The 22,597-nt window shown below is 40.2% G+C and overlaps 1 protein-coding gene across 6 annotated transcripts in view; it reads left to right on the forward strand.

The window, feature by feature from the left end:
• Nucleotides 1–22,597, forward strand: part of CEP128 (centrosomal protein 128) — a 305,103-nt gene that overhangs the window by 271,445 nt on the left and 11,061 nt on the right. For all 6 annotated transcript variants that reach the window (XM_081859123.1, XM_081859125.1, XM_081859126.1 and 3 more), the window contains 4 exons: nucleotides 5,726–5,749; nucleotides 16,148–16,225; nucleotides 18,591–18,704; nucleotides 21,123–21,225. In XM_081859123.1, the coding sequence (XP_081715249.1) occupies nucleotides 5,726–5,749; nucleotides 16,148–16,225; nucleotides 18,591–18,704; nucleotides 21,123–21,225 (319 nt within the window). The remainder of the gene's footprint in view (nucleotides 1–5,725; nucleotides 5,750–16,147; nucleotides 16,226–18,590; nucleotides 18,705–21,122; nucleotides 21,226–22,597) is intronic.

Genomic DNA, 22,597 nt, shown 5'->3' on the forward strand with positions numbered 1-22,597 from the left:
TACCTTGTAGAATTTTAACCATAACCTTGCTAGCATGTGAAATGAGTGCAATTGTGCAGTAGTTAGAGCATTCTTTGACACTGCTCTTCTGGCCTTGTTATTTGCAGTGCTTTCTAAGGCCCATTTGACTTCACTCTCCAGGATGTCTGGCTGAAGGTCAGCAACCACACTACCTGGGGTGTCATTCCGAATGGGTCTTTCTGAATGGGTGAAGCTTACAGATCTTAGACAAATGGGTGCAGGGCTTCTTGAAATATTGAGCCTTCTTTTTAAAATGGTAGGGGAGCAGGAAAATCCCTTTCTTGTAGTTTCATGGGTGATGTATTATATGTATTATACATATTCATATAGATTAATATATACACACATAGAATACTGCTTAGTGCAAAATATTAAACTCTACCTATTCAGACCACTATAGGGACGCGGGTGGCGCTGTGGGTAAAACCTCAGCGCCTAGGACTTGCCGATTGCATGGTCGGTGGTTCGAATCCCTGCGGCGGGGTGCGCTCCCGTCGCTCGGTCCCAGCGCCTGCCAACCTAGCAGTTCGAAAGCACCCCCGGGTGCAAGTAGATAAATAGGGACCGCTTACCAGCGAGAAGGTAAACGGCGTTCCGTGTGCTGCGCTGGCTCGCCAGATGCAGCTTGTCACGCTGGCCACGTGACCCGGAAGTGTCTGCGGACAGCGCTGGCTCCCGGCCTCTAGAGTGAGATGAGCGCACAACCCTAGAGTCTGGCAAGACTGGCCTGTATGGGCAGGGGTACATTTACCTTTACCTTTTTATTCAGACCACTAAAACTCTAGTATTTCAGGCCCATGCCGGGGCTCCTTCCTTCCTTGTTTTCAGCACCAAGAAACCCCCTGCATCACCATTGCTTTACATTAAAAGGAAACAGCACAGGCGAAAAACAACCTAGATTGTCCAGAGTGATGTTATATACATCTACAAAGAAAGGCCTCGGCACTCCTGATTTGCCATTGTACCATGATGCATCACGGTAATAAAGAGAGAATTTGGATAGCAAAGGAAATTCCTGGGGAACCAATGCAATATTTGAGAGGTTTTCCTTATCTAAGCAACTCCCACCCACCCATGGATTCAGTGAACAACTCTCTTTTTAAAAAAGTTTTAACAACACTGAAAAAAAATAGTCAAAGAATTATTACCTTGTGTTGTGTTGTTGTTTAGTCGTGTCCGACTCTTCGTGACCCCATGGACCAGAGCACACCAGGCACTCCTGTCTTCAGGAGTGCCTGGCTTGCCTGCATGCACACGAAAGCTCATACCAATAACAAACTTAGTTGGTCTCTAAGGTGCTACTGGAAGGATTTTTTAAAAATTTTTTTTAAATATTCCTGTTTTCTCCTCACTTCTGGATCAGGCTAAAGGCCCATCTAGTCCAACATCCTATTCCCACAGTAGCCAATCATATGCCTATGGAAATGCATGAGAATGTAGACTTTCATATATATATATTATATATATATATATGTATGTATTCCTGCTAAATGGTTCCACTATGCACAAACCTTTGTAGACTAGAACCCACATTATACTGCATTATAACCATCATTATCATTAATTTGTGAAGCGCTTTTCATATATATATCCCAAGGAGATTTACATACACCCTTAAAAGCAACTGAAATGATTTTTAAAGCAGCACAAGAACAACTGAGTACAGGTTTGAAAACCCACACAGGAAGGAACCCCCTAAGGCAGAAACCTTTTCATCTAGCTGGGTAAAACATACATACATAAATACTGAGGGAGAGAGGGAAAGAAGTGGTAAGCAATGTCCATAAAACGTAAGAGGCAGTAGTAAATCTACAGAGCCAAAATGCAGAAAACATGGCACATTGAAGATTTAACATGAAGTGATCCTGCAGTCCCACTTATCTGGGAGTAAGCCCCATTGAACTCAATGGGACTTACTTTTCAGCAGACAAATAGGACCACACTGTGAATCTGTTAGTCATTAAGTTGCCATAAGGCTCTCACTGGATGTAGGGGTTTTACTGAATCTCCTGCACACAAAAACAAAGAGAAACTTAATGCTTCCTTCCACAATTTTGCTTCCTTTTATTAGAAACCTCCCTGCCCAAAAGGAAATACTTGGTTAACCTCTGTGTATTAAACTGGCTAAAATATGCATTTAGTGGATAATCAGGAAAGTGACCTTTTTAACTTCCTATCTCCAACCTAAATGCAAAGGCCTGGAATCATTCTAAAAAAGGTATGTGACCCAGTGGCTGAATGACTGTGGCATATTGAGTTGCATATAAACGGATCCCAACCCACTTGACACGTTCCATGGTGGGCCACTCTGTAGGAAGGACATTTATGACCGGCGAGCAGTGTGTAAATCTGCCACCTGTTCTCTTTGCAATATGAAGCATGGCTCAGTTCAGCACTTCCTGCCAAAGCATCCTGTGAAAGGAAGGTGAATCCACAGTAGACTTAAGGCTACTAATATTAGGTATAGAGACTTTCTTTTACACTTAATCTTTACTCCTTAATCTTTGCTTGATAAACAGATCTGACTTATCCAGGAACCAGGAGCATGAATTCTAAGAAAACTGGTCCAAATTAAGGAGATGTTGTTGGTGATGATGATAACGATAATCATCTTAAATAAATTTTGCCTTTTTGAGCTTTTCTATTTGTGAATTTGTTATTATTTTGTGAAACTCGCTACCTTTTATACAACACCGTGCAATACAGGTTATGTATTAGGGTTGCCATATTTCAGAAAGTAAAAACCAGGACACCCCAAGTTTTTTTTAGGAAAACCCCCGAATTGTTGAGTGTTTCTGTACAAAAATGCCCAAAAACAACAATTTTTTTGATTGACTTGACTAAGAACCAGGACAAAGCACTGCCTTTCAGATATGCCCTCCAAGTCATCAATTTCGCCTTTGAAATCCCTGTAATGTCAGAGAAAATCTGGATGCATGGCGGCCCTAAATTGTAAATACACATATCCAAAATGAAGTTTAAGATCTGTTCTTCTCCAAAGCCATTAGTCACTCAGGTCCTTCTTTCTTTCCAAGTGTGTGAGCTGCTTTGTATGTTGTCTTTTGAAGACCCACAAATTGGATTACCTTGGGACATATACCAGGCGGAAGTCCAAGGCACTTGAATCCAATTCACACCAAATACTCTGCCAACGATTCCTCTTTGTCTTTGGTTGCAACCACAACATACAAAGAAGTTCACAGAATGTCCATAAATGAAAGCGATCTGTGAAGGAGCGTTTCTAGTTTCTCCTCCTCCTCCTCCTTTTTATGGTCATTTTTGCAGTTCCAGAACAAAATTACCACGGACCTGCTAGGCCTCCAAATAAATGTTCTGAGCTGTAGTGGGTGATTGTAAAAATGTATTAACAGAATGAATGATAAAAGGAAGATGGAGTGGAAATGTCATCCTTTCTTCACAACGGAAGTGAGTGAATTTAATGGAATGGTAGTAAACCTAAAAGGAATGAAAGGAATTCATTGCAGGGGGTTGGAATTCCTTACGACTCTACAACTCTATGGTTCAAAGTGCTCAGGTACACTGGGCATGAGGTCACTGATTTTGATTTGTGTGCTGGGGAAAAGAGAGAGGTGAGATTTTAGTAGCAGGAGGTAAAATTCATATCAAGTATCAAAAGCCTGCTATATCTAAGAATAAATTGCCAATCAGTGTATTTTTTAATAGCATCTGTTGAGATTATTTTCTTTTTTATAGCAGTGTTATTAAATAGCTCCCACCCTTTTTAAGCAAAGTGGTTTCTGCTTTTGGCATGCAAACATTGAACATATGCCTGTTGTTTATAACAATAACCATTCTATATCCCTATGCAGGCATAATGTTTTATCGTGCTTGTCTTTTATCTCATTAGCTAAGTGTTGCATCTAAATTCCTAAATCCTGAGGTTTTTCCAGCTGGATAAATGGGTCTGCCCCATGAGTGCCTATTTTATATAGTCTTGTTTTATTTTTAATGTATCTGCTTTTTTGTGTTTTTAACTGTTTTTGTTGCATATCGCCTTGAGACAATTGTATAGAAGGCAATTAATAAGTGGTTGTGGTGGTTGTTCTCATCGTCATCATCCTTAATGGTCAGTGATTGGCCAAGCCAAGGTGGGATTTTTCTAAAATATGGGGATCGAACCTGCAACCTTGACGTTATCAGCACCATGCTGTAACCAGGCTCATCTTCCAAAGAAATTGGCTATACTATTGACACAGTTACATAACATGTGTAATGTAGAATCCTTTTCCAGATTATTCACAATTCATGCAGTGGGCTTTTTGAGACCCAGCCCATTTGGTTTTCCCCAAGCAACTTCATCACCGCACATTTGAGGGCCAAGGATCTTTTGTTTAGCCAGTTCCTCTTGCGTGAAGCTTCTCTGTGCACCATTTCCATCTTGTCTTTCTGTTTCCATTCCATTTGAACAGTAGCATGTTAAATATTTCTTACAGGGTAATCCTCAGCATATTGACTCAGAAATAAGTTCCGTGACTACCTAGTCAGTGTGTTTTAGGACTGCAGCTTTAGATAACCCCATATGCAAAAGTCTCCCTCCCTCTTAACAGCAAACTCAAGTGGTGAGTGCCAACTGAACTCTAGCCAAAACAGGATTGTTGGGTAGCAAGAAAGAGGGTATCCATGTGATCAGGGGGGCCCCAAAGGAAAGAAATGGAAGGCATAAAGTAAGAATACTCCATATAGTCCAACGAGAACAGTAGCTACGGAATGTTTAATATTGGAATGCGGTGGGGGAATAAAATGCCATTCTTGTGCCTCTTCTTGCAAGAATGCTTTGTCATCATCATCCTTGATGGTTAATGATTTGTCAAGCCAAGGTGGGATTTTTCTAAAATAACTTTAGAATGCATGATCTATGTTAACTGTACACTATTCAAACGGCAATTAAAATAGCTTCCCATTTTGCTAGTTTCTCTGTAGCTGCAAGATGATAAACAAGACTTGCTATACCTCTCTCTAAACATATCCTCCAAGGTCCTGACTTATCATGGGCAGGGCTTCACTGTACATCGGGAGTTCTGTTTGGGTTAAGGCAGCAAACCATTGTTAAAATTTATTTTCAAATATAATGCTAAACCATAGTTTAGTAAACAGAAGATTGTGGTGAGCCTTTGTCTCTCAAGCTCTTTTCTCCTCCCCTTGCATGGCTGCGAGGAAGCAAACAGAAGCATCTTTTTTCTGACCGTGAATTAACTATGGTTTTTCTTTAGTCCAGCAAGCTGAGGTTAGTTTAAACTATGGTCATTTGGAACAATCCAGGATCACAAAACAGTTTGAACTTGGCTTGTTTACAATAAACCATAATTTAAACTAGCCACAGTTTGTTGTTGTTGAACATGACAACAAACTGTGGGATCAAAAATCATTGTAATTAAAGCAGCAAGTTAGTTTATGCTTGTATGTGAGTGCTTGTAATCTCATGACTATTCTGGAGGATGGGAGAGTATCAGAGCCTAAGGCTTTCCTGAGCTTTTTCATGTACCACCATAGAATATTTACATTAAAAGCAAAAACAAAGAAAGCAACAAACACTGACTTTGCTGTACAATGTAAAGGAGAGTCCTGTAGGGCTATCGATTGTATTAAGATATATACAGAGTATTTCACAGGTGTGTTTATGTATGCTCGAATTTCTTGAGATTCTTTTCTTTATAATTTATTTTAATGTTTTCCTTATTTTCAGGAACGAATAACAGCGCTGGAAACGGTGAGTTCCGTCCATTCTCTTTATTACAAATCTATTGCAGTTCTCACGCAGGAATTTATACCGGGGGTTTTTTTCTTCTAAGAAAATAGGTCTGGGATATTTAAAAGTAATTTTTCTAAACTATAAATCAACTCCTTAGAGGTTCTTGTTTGCCAGTTGGCTGCGATAAGCCAAATAAAATGTAAAAAGGCACAGTACATCCACATGAGGTCACTTAATATGGAAATGTGTTGGTAAAGTCAACCATATTTTATAGGTCAACTGGAAGTAAAAATTAGACAACAATTCAAATTCGTTTTTACTCGAAAATGACAAGTGTGCCTAAGTTTTAGTTTTACCAGAAGTTAAATAACATTGCCACAGGGAAGCTGAAGTCATCGAGTGAAAAAAATTTTAGAGCTTGAAGATACAACTTTGTCAACAAATGTGCTATTTACTTGTTTTGCAATTCCATCCAAGGGACAAATTATGGCATTGCTCCAGTAATCCTGCAGGGCCTTTCTGACTGCATGTGGAATGAAAAGGAACATGTATGTGTGTTTGTGTATATTGGTCTGCAATGTCGTACTTAAGTTGGATGTAGTTATTTATTTCATTAGGGAACTTCTTCAAAATAAGTCCCAGGGCGGTTTACAACATTAAGCAGACAATACAAAGAAAATGTTAAAATAGAAAATCTACAAGTAAACAAACTAAATCAAAAAATCAAACATCTGAAAGATCCTCATGACCAGTAAAACAGTATAACGGCAGCCGTTCATAAAAATTAAATTACATTCCTCCAAACGCTTGGGTAACCAAATGTGTCTTGACACAGGAGTAGAAACCCAAATACTGGAGTGGCCTCTGGGGGAAAGAATCCCATCGTCAAGGGAACATGACTGAGAATGCCTCATCCCAGGTCAGCTGATATGGGGAGAGACACTCCATCAAGTACCTGGGTCCCAACATATTTAGAGCTTTAAATGTCAACACTAGCTCCTTATATTGGGTCTGGTAACATACAGGCAGCCAGTGCAGATCGGAGTAGTGTTTTTGTTTATAGGTTTAGAACAGTTGGCAGGTTTGTCACTGGTATGCACAGCTGTGCTTGTACCACACCTCACAGCAGCCTTTGGGAATACTCTGTGAGTTTGATTGACATTTGCAAAGACTCTTGGATCCTGCAAGCATTACTTCTTTATGCTTTTAACAAATTCCTCCCTCTAGAGAACTTGCATTCTCTATGCAATCCAACTGCTAGGTGAAGGACCAGCTATTTTTCCAGCAAAATAAATTATTGAATAAAGGTCACCCTGAAGACGAGAATCACAAGTTATGGCAAGTAGTTATCCCACTTTCCTACTAAAAGTATCTGGAGTAGTATACAAGAGAATAAAACCATATAACGTAATAAATAAAAAGTGTAAATACAACTATAAGCAAGAACTGGAAACATGATGCAGCCAACACTTAAAAATGAAACAAAGAAACTAACAGCAGCAAGGATAAAAAGATGTTGCACCTTGAAAACTAGTAACAATAAAACAAGGCGTTACATATTAAAAGTCTTTTAAAATGAACACGTCTTCAGTTTCTTGCAAAAGGAACAACATTCAAGAGTCCCAACAACATGACTGGAAAGACCCTCTCTCATTTTCACTCCCCAAATATCCCAGGGTGGTACTGAGAGGCCTCTAACATTAATTTGGATTCCTAGGCAGGCCCTAAGCTGTTTAAAACTCTAAAGCCTAGAACCAGCTCTTTGAATTGAGCCACAGTTACATATATTTTCCCCACACTGTTTGTGATTACCAAATAAAAATATTATTAGACCACAAAATGGCAATTCGCCAGTGAAGGATTATGATGGGGGGGGGGGGGACGCGCTTATGAATGGCAAGAAAATCCTTACCAGAGCTTATGCTTGCTACATGACTAATGGTTCCATCTCCAGCATCCTGTGATACAATCACCTTCCTAAAGCCTTCCTTGCCTGAGTTAAAGAATGGCCAGGTGAGCCATATCATATACAGTTATCCAGTCGTATTTTCTTGTAGCAGCTTGGGTTAATGGTCTGTTTTGCTAAAACAGATGTTCCGCACTAATGGTCTAGTGGGCACCTTTTGATAATCTGTTGTGGATGGACAGCTCAAGATAGCACTATTATAGCTTCCATCCCTTCAGATATTTCCATAGGACAAGACTTCCCCACATAAGCATTTACTGAACTTAACCACAGGTGGATTGGGAATCTGAAGAGGGGGTAAAGCATTCATTCACACATGGAAAAGAAGGCATGCTTTTAATATTATTAAAATGTATTCTGAAGACATCTGGAGTCTAGACTGAAAAGTTCAGTTATTTTGGCATGCAGGTTTCTCCTTATATTTCAGTGCCAAAAAATGCTTGTTTTAAAATTTATGGTGATTTACCCCCAACAAAAGAGTTATTTTCTAAAGGTACTGTTTGTTTTATTTTCTTGATGCCAGTTAATACTGATGTACACAACCTTTTGAACAATAGTATGAAAGTTACCCAATCTATGTACCCAGTTCTTCTGGCTGGGTTATTGGTTATGTTATTAGAACCTTAGCTCCTGGCCTCTACTCATTTTTTGAGTGTTAAGATTTCACTAGCCATCTGTTGGGAAAGGGGAGCAGGGGACTGGATCCAGCCATTCCTTGCCAGATTGGCAGAATCCAAGCTGTTTTGAGAGGACTTTAAAAGCCCAACGTGATCTGCACTCTTTATTAGAACCGAGGCTATTATTTCCTCCCCTTCGTTCCATCTTCTTTTCACCTCTTTCTCTCCCACCTTTGGAAGAGGGATTTCCTGTCAGCTTACATGTTATGAATGATAAAGATAATATTAGTTAATTGATCACTATCACTAAATTTTGCGAGTCCCTTTGGCCAAACCAAGTAAGTTGCCCAAGTTGACGTTGGTAAAGGCAGTGCTTTTTTTCGGGGGGGGGGGATGCAGTGGTACTCATACCCCTAAACATATTGTGAATCTAAGTTTGGCCTCATTGAGGGGCAGTATTTAAATATGAGTAGGAAAATGAGAGTACTCCTAAACATTTTTTTTTAAAGGAAAAAAGCACTGGGTAAAGGTAATGGCCATTTAAGTTTTATCTGGAAGCTGACCTGAGCAAATTTAATAAGTGAAGCGCTTGTTTTTCTCTTTGTTGCAATAATTTTCATTTTCCAGAAAAGAAGAAAAATGCATGCATATATATTGTATCTGACAGATAGGAAGTTAAAAATGTATATGTTCGTAATATATTTCCATAGTTAATAAAAATGTGCATAACGGATATTAAATCACAAAACATGTCTTTCTACCAACAACTATTTACAATATATGTTCCAGTAACTAATAAACATATTCCATTTCCTTCCTAAGTCTTCTGCTGGATATTTTCTATTGCATCTGCATATTATTATCCAGTTTCTTCATTTCTACAACATGATCTGCATACATAATTAATTAGATGCAATGAAACCCAGCTTCAATTCCATCATTTTCTTTTTCATGTCTTACTTCAAATTTTGCAACTTCCTTACAATTTCTGTGTATTCATTCCTAAATGTTCTTTTCTTTTAGATAACATTTTCAGGCATAGTTGCCCATTCTGATGGGATTAATTTTATAAGGATAGATGCAGTGGTTTTCACACAAGGCAGCCTTTATCAGTTGGGGGGGGGAGCAATTGGCGTGAACATCCCAGTCACCAGAGAGAGGTGCTCCTGGGCAAGAAATATGCCAAATTACAAACAAATATTTGGGGAGGGGGTGTTGTACTAGGTACCTGTAAAGTTGATTGTGGGGAGAGATAAAAGGGACTCACTTCCCGCCCAGTGGTTTTGTTTGTGACCACTGAGTTGATGGCATTCTGTAGGTGCTGCAAGAAAAGTGTTTTGATTTGAGGAGTAGGCTGTTAACTGCACTAAAAACTTCTGTCTCATAAACCTATACAGTGGTACCTTGGTTCTCAAATGCCTTGCTACTCAAACAACTTGGAACCTAAACACTGCAAACCCAGAAGTAAGTGTTCTGGTTTGGGAACTTTTTTCAAACCACTGTCTGTTTTTGCTATTTATTTTGCGTTTTTGTGGCTCTTTTTTGTTGTTTTTGTGACTGTGTGGAACCCAGTTCAACTACTAATTGATTGATTGTGTGACCGCAGTACATTGTCTATTGCTTTCATTTTATGGATCAATTAGATAGTACAATTAGATAGTACGTTAGATAGTACAATTCATGTTGAATTGCTCTTTTAGGCGTTGTTTTGAAAAGTCTGGAACAGATTAATCTGTTTTGTATTACTTTCTATGGGAAAGCATGCCTTGGTTTTGGAATGCTTTGGTTTTGGAATGGACTTCTGAAACAGATTAAGTTTGGGAACCAAGGTACCACTGTACTTTGCCCATCCAAACCTTCCACAGCCTAAGCTGCTTCTGGGGGTTGATGGGTAGCTTGAGAGAGGGGGATACTACATTCTGTCTGCCCTGCATGTCCCTTGGCCCTCCTCCCTTACTTCTCTGACGCTTCCCAGAACAAGAGGTACTGGTACGGACTGTGCAAATATATATCCTGAGGCTGGTGGAGGTGTGGTGCCCTGAAAACCTTCCCCTGCCCAGCCCAACTTGCACATTTCCCAGGGGCGTCTGTTTGGCAACTCTTGGAATACTGATTAGATGGATCTTCTGCATCTAACAAGGACTGGGTCCCAGTCTGTACTTGGATGGAAGAATCCAGGGGAACCCTGTGTATGACACCTTGAATTCCATCATGGGGGAAAGGTGAGGTAGAAATGTAATTTATATAATTAGACTACTCTTCCATCTCTAGCATTTGGGTATGAAAATAAATTTGTGAAGAAGGCTACTTTCTCTCCCTGAGGCCCAGTATATTTCGTAGATTCTGGCAGGAACTTTTAATGAATTCATTTGGGCCTGAGTGTAGACGTTTTACATATATCACACAGTTCTTGATGTATAATCGAGCAGTTGCTTAAAAAAAACACAAAACCTTTTTGGGTCACCTTTAACATTACATCTTATTCAAGCTGTAAGTAACTGCCTGTTCCAGTGCATTACTGTTGCTTTAAATTATGGGCACACTTCTTATGGATTATACCCTGGGGATTTCTTAGTTGGCCTCCAAACCTTCTCTACTTTTTAAAAATACTCACAGCCTACAGATGATCACTTGTATTTAACCAACTCAGGAGATTGGAGGCTCTTGTTTGTTGTGTGCACACTTACTATGCATTAAATATAAAACCGAGCCTTATGAAAAACATAGACAAGCCCAGCTTGTTTTATATTTGTGTTTATCAAATATCACTGTGGTTTCAAGACTAAAAATAAAATGCAGCTTCTGACTTTGATTTAGACCTGTCCCTGGGGGACAACAGCCCAGAGCTGCCTATCACTGCAAATGCATCAATATAAGGAGGATTAACTGTTCACATGCTCTTTAAACATCAAAGTGTTTATATGAAGTCATGGAAAATGAGTAATTTGTTTTATCATTCTCTCCGAGAACATAGAACACCTCTTAGAAAGTAAATAATCTTTTATGTTAAGAAAACAAGGAAAGATTAATAGCATTCACTGCCATGATGGAGCAGGGTGCTTTTAACTAAATTACCACCAATGCTGCTTCTATTGGTACAACTGGAACCGTTGCCACTTATCAGCTTCATCAGTGTGCTGTATCAGTGCCCTTTGTTCCCTGTTAAATAATGAGCAGACAGACATGATTGCTCTCTTCAGGATTAGTTGTATGCATTATGGCACATCCTTTGCAGTTTCTGGGAAATAATTAGCAGTACTTAATTGCCCTCTGTGTCAGGTGTTCCCCCCATCCTTTTTAGCACTTTGTTCTGCATGGCTAAACCTATCTCTTTTAATAGAGAAGAGTGCTGTCATTAATGATACAAATATGGCACTTAATCCATATTAAGGAGGTTGCTGTGTGTGCCACTAAATTATTGTTGCACCACTTCCACAGGTCAGCTAAAAACATGACTTTTTCCTTCTTTTAACGTGCGCTTTTGCCCTTCGGTCCTTCTTTTCTTCTTCACGGCAAGGAAAACTTACCTTTTTGCAGATTTGTTTCCGGACACGGTTGTATTTGTGTCCTTCATAACGAGACTGGAATTCTCCTCCTGCAGCCTCCTTCAGAAATTACCCTGCTGTCTTCCAGCTACCTGCTAAGCTGAAGTTTGGACTCACATGCATGCTTTTGTCCATAGAGAAAGACATGCCAGTGTTGTGGCTGGCGCTGTCATAGTTAATGCGAGGCTGCGCACTACATTTCAGCTGCTGGGATCGCATCATTGTTCTCGCTTTTCAGCCGGCTTAGATGCTCCTGCCACGAACGTTCCCAATTGTATATATAATACTTTAAAAAGTTTTGAAAACCCAGGAATTGTGGAGTGTGGAGGGCAGTTCAAGTGTCAGGTCTGAATTTCACCATTGGCTGCAACACAAACACAGGTTCCCACCTAAATTGCTAAGTTTGCTTAAGTAGCCTCTTTGGGAACAGAAAATCTTAACCAGAACCTGACATTTCGATGGATTTGGTTACTTGCCAACTTTCATAAGGTAAACCCTTAATGTGTCTCTGACTAGGGGGAAAGGAACAACATTTAAGGGGGAGTGATTCTGTTCAAAGTTGGTAGCTCCTGAGTTTCTTTCATGTGGCAGAATGTCCCTGAAGCATATTGTCCCCTCCAAGATGACTGCTGAAGCATTTGGGTTGGTTGTTCTGTTTCACACAGTTAACTTTCCCATCACTTAAAGCTGCAGTGAGAAGCTTGCTGAGAATCTGCTGTCTCTTTTCAGATACCCCTCAACCTTTTCGAGCCCTTACGAAGACCAGGGCTACAAATGGCTCTGGGAAGAAGTAGCAAACCATGCAACTCATCATAAATTAATGGAGTGGAAAATCAAGGCTTTGATGAACATAAGGCCACTATAAATGAAGCATGCAATATGAATGAGTGCAGCTTCTTTGTGGGAGAGGCACAGTGGTGGGCAATTTAATGAGGGAGAGACATGGACAGACACCTCCGAGCGGTTTTTTTTAGCTTCGGAAAGAAAAGTTAAGGAAGGGCCTTTTGGAGAGAGCTCTTAGTTGATCATTGCAAGATATTCAACTAGTATATTATGGCCAGATTTTTTTAAGAATTTGAATATACTTTTGATAGACCTAGAGATTCACAGTAGAACTGTAAATCTCAAAGTATGTATATTGATCAGATCAAAGTGTGATACTTCAGTCTTTTTATGTAGACAACAACTGCTTATTACCCCTGGTTCATTTTTGCTTGAAAAGATTGGGTGGTATTTAAACAGGTTTTGCACAGAGTAGACCTATTGCAGTTAATGGACCTAACATAGTCTAACAGCAACAACAACAATATATTTATAAGTAAAATAAAAATATAATATAAAATGTAATTGAAGGCCACTCATATTTTTGTCAACAACGATTTCTGTGCTTGCCCTTTTCATAGTTATGTTTTACTTGGTTTGGTGTTAGGCTACACTGATAACAGGTAAAGCCAGGCTTCCTCAACCTCGGCCCTCCAGATGTTTTTGGCCTACAACTCCCATGATCCCTAGCTAGCAGGACCAGTGGTCAGGGATGATGGGAATTGTAGTCTCAAAACACCTGGAGGGCTGAGGTTGAGGAAGGCTGGGTAAAGCTGTTTTGAAAGTGATAGGGTGCATGTCAGAGCCGTAGCTCTGTGACAGAGCATCTCTGCCTTGTATTCAGAAGGTCTGCAGCATCCCTGGGTTGGGTTGGGAGAGACTTCTGCCTGAAACCCTGGAGAGCCACTGCCAGCCAGTGTAGACAGTAGTGAGTTAGATGGACCAATGGCAGCTTCCTATGTTCCCGGGTCCTACCTGGAAGAACTTATCAGCTGTTTACACTGATTTTATTTTGGATTATCTGATTTGTTTTTTAGGTCAATGCTTTCGCACCCCTCTTCTTGTTGGAACTTGTTTCTATGCATCATGTTCTGTGCGTGTTCTGTCCTGTGACTTAATTTGTTAACGTGGCTTCGGAAGTGGCAAGGAGCGGACATTCCTTTTTCATGGAGCTTTTTTGGGGTGGGGAGTGGGCTGCAAGTGTTCAGATCCATCTTAGCAAACCAGATGTATAATGCCACATCCCTGCATCCAAGTCCCAGTGTTGCCCAAAGGATGACTTAGATTCAAAGGATTAACAAGTTACCCTACATGGTGGAGGGCTGGGGGTTTATGAGAAAAGCCAAAGCAAACTCTAGTTGGCTAGAGAAGGGCACGAACTGATATCCCAACTGAGAAATGGAGGGAGTCAGACAAAAGCAAACTGAAAAACTTTGTTTTTGGCAGCTGCACAGATCAGAAGATTTTTGTTTCCATGCACTTTGCAGCAAGGGAAATCTGATGGGGTAGTAAGGGAGAAGAAAGGAAAAAACAAAGAGGCAGAGGTGTCATACAACAGAATCTGCCCCATAGCAGAAATGAGGAAAAGCACTCAAAACAAAGGCAATGTCTTTGGGTTTTGAAAGAAAAGGGGTGTGTGTGTGTGTGTGTGTGTGTGTGTGTGTGTGTGTGTGTTGGTGAATGTGGAAAAAGCTTTGCAACAGAACTGATACCCACTGACACCAATATACAGGAAGGAAATCAACAAATTGAAAGTTAAATGCAAAAATTACTGATTGAGAAACCAAACTTTCCAGCATGGTGACTTCATAGATACCATGGAAATGTCAACATTTCAAAAGATGCAATGAGCCTCCAGAGCCAAAAACATGTAAAGACATAACCCAATATTTAAGTATGTTCCAGACTTAAACATATATATATATCATACCGCTGTGAATAGCTCACTGTGTTTTGGAATGGTTGTAAATATTTCCACAAAATAGGCTGCCGTTAATGAGAAATAAATATCAAATATTGGTTTGCTGGTGATATATGCGTTTCTGTTTCTTAGGCTGGGGGTTTTAAATACTATAAAATTGCAAATGATGGACATTTGTTAGGTAATGTTAGTTACATGGATTTCCCTTTCACAGCATACTGACTACAACATTTTGTTTTAATTATTATGAGCAAAAAACTATTTAAGTCACAACTATCTTAGCTTGAGCAATTTGGAGTGTTACAGCACCTTGGTTTGAAGTCACAAGGGCCTGAGCTTTCAATAAGGTGTTTTTGTATGGCAGGTAGAGAACTGTGCTGCAGTACTTGATGCATACTGCTGAGACAGAACAATATTTTACCTGAACTGCAAACCCATCGTTCCACAACCTAACCACTGGAATTAGTGTATCTAGGGAAAGTTTTAGTTTTCAACAATCCAGCAACAATTCATCAATCAGTTGCTGAATGAAGTAGGGGAACACAGAATTCTGCAAAGCATCTTCCTTGTATGGTAATCTAGAAATGAGATACCCGCTATCAGTATTTTTAAAATTGTATTGTGCTATTTGGATTTTGTGTCTGGCACCTTATATATGCTGGGAAAAGGTGGGATGGTAGATAATCGTTCAAAACATGCATGGGACCTCAAATTCCTGCATCTTTTCATGAGTATCCGACGGCAGTCCCTCCATCTATTTTTGACACTGGCTGCTAACATGTTCACATTGTTTTGATGCCATTTCCCTTGCTGTCCTCTGTGTCCCCGCTGCCATTTATTTATTTATTTATTTATATTTAAAATGATTTATAAACCAATTACTTTTTAAAAAAAGAATCTCTTAAGCACTGCACGGTATATAATCCTATGGCTGTTGCGACCCACGTCGATGATGCATTCTCTCTGCATTTGATCTGTCTGGTATCAAAGACATTCACAAACAAAATCCTGAGGGTGGCCACAGCCAATTGTAGATCAAAGAGGGGAAAGACTGTGGGGGGCAAAGGAGGAGGAGCAGGAAAACAGGGCTAAAAAGCAGCAGCAGCAGCCTAGGGAACAAAAGAGTTGTTTAGGGAACCACAAGATGAGCAATCAGATTTCGCTGTGTGCTGGTGGTACAGTACTTGGGGTAAGTGGTTCACAGTTACTGTAAGAACAATATTTCCATGAGTGGAATAGCTAACAATTAAGCACATGCATAGCGACTACCCAAAAATTTCCTAAGCAAGGGGCCCTTCAGTGCTGAGGATCCGCTTCCAATAGTTCTTCCTTCTTTCAGCTCTCTCCTACCTTATTTACATGCATAGCTTGTGTGATCACTCCCCATCTGCTTCCTGGACTGTTGACAACATCCAGCATCCTATGAATTTCAATGCTGGTTTATTCATATAGGTACTTCCTGGATACGGTGCTTTTGAATAATTATAAGTGTAGAAAATAAATAAGACCAAGTTATATGGATATATCTTTTCTTCTGTTCTTCAGAGTACTCGAGTGGCTTTGGATCATCTGGAGTCTGTCCCTGAGAAACTGAATCTTTTGGAAGATTTCAGAGATTTTGGAGTGAGAAAGTTTTACTATCTCTTTTTTGTTAGAAACTGTTCGGCATTCCCTTCACCAGTGGGAAATATATTGCGCTGGGAGCATAAAGTGTAAAGTCTGCTTTGACAACGGACTGTATGTGGAGCTACCCTGATCCTGGTCTGAAAGCTCCAGCTGGTGTCAAGTGCTATAGCTTAGATGGTTGATGGGAATAGACTACTGCCTGCTCTTAACTCCTGTGCTTAAAAGCTTGCATTGTATTGGTTTTCCATATACTGTAGTGCCAGGCCAAGTCAAGGTTCTTTTACGTAAGTTACAACTTAACAACTCCAGGATACCTTAAGGACTGCATCCTTATGCGCCTGCTTGATCAATGAAATACTTAGGGGAGTGACTTTTAGCGGCCCTCCGTGGCTCAGATGCCCAGGTCTTAACCACCAGGAGCTGTGTGTGTGGTATTGTGGGCCCAATTCTGTGGCAGCTTCCCAGCTTGGTGAATACATCTTTATTTCAACAGGCATTTGGGCATTTTAAATTAGTTTCTCTCCTTGTATGGTTAACATTAATGGATTTTATCTGTGTTGTAACTTAATTGTACACTGCTTAGAAACCGTGCTGTTAAGCAGTATATGAATGGTTGAAATGCATCAATAAATAGTATCGCTTTTTAACCTTTTCTTTTATTGACATTTCATTAGATTTTGATGTGTAGGTAAACCTGAATGGCTTGCTCTGTGAACCAGGGGAGGTTAACCTGTGGCCCTCCAGATGCTAGACCACAACTCTCATCATTCCTGATCATTGGTCATATTGGCCCAACAACATCCAGGGGGCCAAACATTCTCCAGCCCTGCTGTAAATGAATTCCCTTTCTGCCCCCATCACTTTATCCAAATCAAAGAAATCCTTCCCAAGTACAGTCCTCTGCCCTGGCTTGAATCCCAGTTCATAATACAGAACTAACTGATAACGGTACAGCAATTTAAAGTTTACTCAAATTAAATAGCTGAGGATTATGTCTTCTCTTTGCCAGAGTTTTTGATCTGTTCACAGTGTTTCAATAAGCTGATTTTTTTTTTAATTAGTGTGGCACCAGCTCTTAGTTGTGTGTTAATATTTGAAATATATTATATATATATATATATATAGATAGATAGATAGATAGATAGTTTGGACATGATGGCATTCAGTCTCCAAGCACTGCTCCCCAAATGATGACACACTGGATGCTTGTGGTTTCATAGCTGGCGTTACCTATTGATAAGCCTGCAAAAACTGCAAAATCAATAGGAAAGGTGTTTGAATACCAAGCTTTGTTCATTACATTGGGTAAATAGCCATTCCATGGTGGGGACAAAATTCATGCCAGATATTTAGCATGCAAAGTACCAGAGCACCACTATTCCATTGTTTGCTTTTGTTAATTAGCACTGTGTTTCACACATGACATAGGCCACAAGGCTCTAAACAATTAGTGTACGTAAGCAATTCAGAAGTACCACTAGAACAAATTAGTTCACTAAGTACAGATTGATTTTTTAAAATGTCATTTCAAACAGGTGCTTAATTGCTCTGCTGAAGACTGAAACATTTCAAAGAAATGCAAGGTGATTTCCTCCATCCCCCTTAGTACAGGTGTGGGAAACGGTTGGCCTTGCAGATGTCACTGAAATTCAACTCCCATCATCTCTGGCCATTGGTCGTGCTTGCCGGGATTGATACTCTGCAACTTTTGGAGTTGTCAAAGGTTCCCCACATCTGCCTTCGAAAGTAGAATCAGAGGTCTTTGATGTATTACATTGCCCAAATGTTGGCAAAACAAGCAGGTAATAAGAGTATTCTATGAAACTGACACCAAATCAGAGCAGAACGGCTTTCTCTGTTTAACATTCTCTGGTGATTCCAGTGTTGGGTTGATTAAACACAACCACCTCTGGGAGGCCAGAGCACTGGTCCATAGATACTCACTGCCAACTCTCATTTTTGCCCAGAGAATGTTCCTATGGGTCAGCAACCTTGCCTGTACACCTCACCCCCTTGCATTTTGCCAGGGCATTGCCTGTGACCCCAGAACTGAAGACTGCTCCATTGCAGAACCAGAGAGCGAAAGTTCAAGATAAGAAGCAAATGTCCTTTTAAATAGTAGCAGTGTTGTGCTTGCTGCTACGCAGCATACAGAAGTTTCAAGGCCAGAGGGCCATCTCTTACAAATCCTAATGAAGCCACAGGTCCTCCAGTAGAACTGGGGTAGTCAGCATGCTGTGTGCCAGATATAGTTGAACTACATCTCCCATCAACTTGGCCATGGGCTGGGCTGGTCATTTTGTCTTTTTAAATAACAAATAACCATATTTTGCCCATATTAAAAAGTTCTCTTTTATTTCAGGATTCCTACAATCAGACAGACAATATTGAAGACCGATATAGTAAATACAAGGAAATTATGGGCTCCTTACATCAGCATCTGGAAGATTCAAAGCGCAGACTTGAAGATTTCAGAGTAAGTTTACCACCACTTTCTTTAAGCCTTCCTTTGTATGTGAAGCTACTAGAGAAATACACACTAATCACTAGAGCTCTTGATAGCCCATAATCACTTACAGCAAAGTGCCAATTCTATTCACTTAAAGAATATAAATACATACAATACAGCTTGCTAGGTCAAAGTAGTCTCCTAAACACCAGCACTCTGTCTCCATCACTCACCAAGGAAAACTCTAAAACCGGTTAAAAACAGTTACAGATAGGTAGCCGTGTTGGTCTGCCATAGTCAAAACAAAACAAATTCCTTCCAGTAGCACCTTAAAGACCAACTAAGTCAGTTCTTGGTATGAGCTTTCGTGTGCAGTGTATCTGAAGAAGTGTGCATGCACACGAAAGCTCATACCAAGAACTGACTTAGTTGGTCTTTAAGGTGCTACTGGAAGGAATTTGTTTTGTTTCGGTTAAAAACAGAGATTGTCGTCCCTCGTTTGTGGGTCCCAGGCATTCTATAACCTGATTTAGCCTGAGTATGGAGCTCCCTCCACAAGTTTGTCTAAGCGTAAAAAAAGGAAATAATATGTCATGCAGCACAAATAAACTCTTGTGAAGGATATTCTTCTGAAAGTCATAAACCTACTGCCTTATGAGAAAGAATATGTCCTCCATGCTGTATTATTAGTTCTTTAAATCTCTGTGATGTTGTAAACTAAAGAGCCCTTGCTGGCAGGGCAGACACTCCAGCCTCTCCCTCCACCCCATCATACTTAGAGATGGGTGAACTGAGCCTGAAAATAGGGCTGCCGTATGTCCGGATATTCCCAGACATTACTGGGATTTCAAAGGCAATATTGACACGGGGGAGGGGCTTTCTTGGATCTTAGGCAAGGGTTTTGTCTGAAAAAAGCTCAACAATTTCGGTGGTTTCCTTAAAAAGAAAAGCTCAACAATTTTGGGGTCTTCCTAAAAAAAAAAAAAATAGGTCAATATAGGAACCCTACTAAAAATCAATTGGTTGCTGTACAAGCTGAAGAGTTGAGAAATGAGTTTTCAAGTGTTCTTCTCCACCTTACGATGTGCCAGTAGCAACTCAAGATTATGGGTTGTGACAATTTGGGCTACCTAGGAGCTGTTTGTAAAAATGCAAGCAGATCTGAACATTTCAGGAGCAAGGAACCCCTGGGCAGTCTCAGAACACGGGCACAGACAGTGCTGGCAGCAGCCATAATCTCAGGCTGCAGTAGACGAGCACAGTCCAGAAGATCCCAGTGGTGGTCATGGGTGTTGGCAGCACCTAGGATCTCAGACTGCAAAATGCAGGCACTGGCCTTCTGCTCCCTGAGATCACAGGTGCTGATAGAGCTACCAACCCAGATTCTGGGGCGTGCAGGCTGCTGCCTTTTTTCAGCCAGAGATTGCGGACACTTAGAAACTTCACAATCTCTAGCTGCAAATGGTGGAGGTGATTAAAAGCCTCAGTACAAGTAGTGCCAAGTTTGAAGGGGCTTGACCAATCAGGATATGGTACCATCATCACTAATCATCTATTCCTTCTCCCTGTTTAGACTAACCATTATGACTTGATCTATACTGGATATTAAGAACCCAGTTTAGTGCTGAGTACAGAACAGAGTTTCATTTTTGTTTAGACTTTCATGAGCACAAGAGGAACTAAACCATGGTTTGGGAACCTTTGGTACTCTGGATAATGTTGGGCTTCCAATATTTATCAACCCCAGCTAGCATGGCCAATGGTCAGGGATGATGTGAATTGTAGTCCAATAGGATCTGAAATGCCACAGGACCATCCACTCTGCTTGATGGTTTACTTTTCTCTCATTTGTTTGCCAATAGGACAAAATGATTCAGATGTATATGTTTATTTCACTCACTTACTTGAAATAGGGCAGAAAATAGCTTTTCATTGCTAACTTCTCTTGATCACCTTATCTGCCCTAAGGCCAGAAATGAACTGAAAGAGTCTACTTTTGTATTCTTTATGTTACTGTTAAAAAACCACCCATCATTGTATGTGTGTCTCTGTGCTTTCTAGGGCTGCCCCATTCATCACCATGTGCTGCTTTGCACGCTTAAGATCGGGGGGGTGGGGGGTGGGGACGGGACGGAACAACAAGAGTGAGATTCCCATTTATTCCACAGGTTGCAGCAAGAATGTGCAGAACTCACAGTCGCACGTACAGAGGGTGACCTCTCCCAGAATTCTAAGTGTTGACAGTGACGCAGAATCTGGGAGGAAATCAGATTTAATGCTAACTACTAGATTTACATTCTGAACAGTGAAACCAGATTTTATCAGTTTAAAAGAATTCTGCCACATTATATAACCCTGGCTCTAGGCTGCTTTTAATCTTAAAGATAAAAAGGAAATACATCAAAATCAGCTCTTTCATAGCAGGAATTTCATCCCCTTTCGCAGGATAAGAAAACAGTTGCTGACATTTCTGCTATACAGAGTACGTCTTCCAACTGGCGGACTAACACCAGCTTTATGTCCAGCTCCATGCTTTCCAATTCAGGATGTAAGTATTGATCACCCATAAGGAATCTTCATAAGACTGTTCAGGTGACCTCTTTTAGTAGACTGGCAGATATCTTGCCCCCACCCCCCACCCCATTTTTATTATTGGGACAATGGAGCATTCTTTTTTCATGCACTGAATTTCTTTGTTTAGTTGGTCAGTATTTGGCTAATTAAAGGTCTTGCATAGCTACGATTTATTCTTGGTTAGTAATAGTATTGAACACAACAATCTTGTTTTTGTGTGGTCTACAAATAGCATAGATGTCATTGCCTTCTCAGCTGCTGCATCTGCAAGGATTCAAGAGGGAGTCAGTGTAGCAACCTTTACATGTAATTGCACCTCTAGTCTTTCCCCGGTTCCCCAGAATGCCATGCAGTGAGGCAAAACCATCATTTTTTTTGGTAAATGTCTTTTTATTAAGCAGAAATATAGATTCTGTTCACGAGTGCCTGTCGCAATGCCTTTCCCCATATACAAACACACGAAACCTTTACACAACCATAAGTACAGCCTCTCTTTTCAGAGGTAGCAAACCTGACTAGTGGATAAAGAGGATGGAAATACAACATTTGAATGCTGAGCCAGGTGGACCAGTGGTTTGATCCAGCATGGCATTGCTATTACTTTTTATTCCTGAATAGGAAAGAAAGCTTATTGCTAAACAAAGTTCAAAGTCCTGGACAACAGTATGTGAGAGAGTAAGTGGTACATGAGCCTGACATTCCTCCAGCCTTTCTCCTGTAGTGCCAAACCATGGTTCAGTGTTGCATGTGAACACAGCCTGTAATTTGTGACTGTTTTATGCTCAAATGTATTCAAAGTTGGAAATTCTCAGCTGGACTTTGACCATCTTTACCCCTGCATGCATATTGTGTTATGACTGTTCATAAAAACTTCAGGGTTAAGAATTAACCTTTCTAAAATTGCAATACAGTAGTACCTTGGTTCTCAAACTTAAGATGTTCCGGAAGTCTGCTCCAAATCCAAAACCGTTCCAAAACCAAGGCGTGCTTTCCCATAGAAAGTAATGCAAAACGGATTAATCCGTTCCAGACTTTGAAAAACAACCCCTAAAACAGCAATTTAACATGAATTTTACTATCTAACATGACCATTGATCCATAAAATTAAAGCAATAATCAATGCACTGTACTATAAAATAAGTAAAATAGTATTGTAGATGATTAAAAATAAAAATAAAATCTTACCTGCACTGATGATAGTCATTGTTTGGATGGGGGGCTTTTATCCATTTCCGCAGTCCCACAATCAATCAATCAATCAATCAGTAGCTGAACTGGGATCCACACAGTCACAAAAACAAATTAACTGAAAAAGCCTCAAAACAAAACCCGCAAAATAAATAGCG

Source organism: Podarcis erhardii (assembly GCF_964252035.2).
Source record: "Podarcis erhardii genome assembly, chromosome: 1".
NCBI lineage: Eukaryota > Metazoa > Chordata > Lepidosauria > Squamata > Lacertidae > Podarcis > Podarcis erhardii.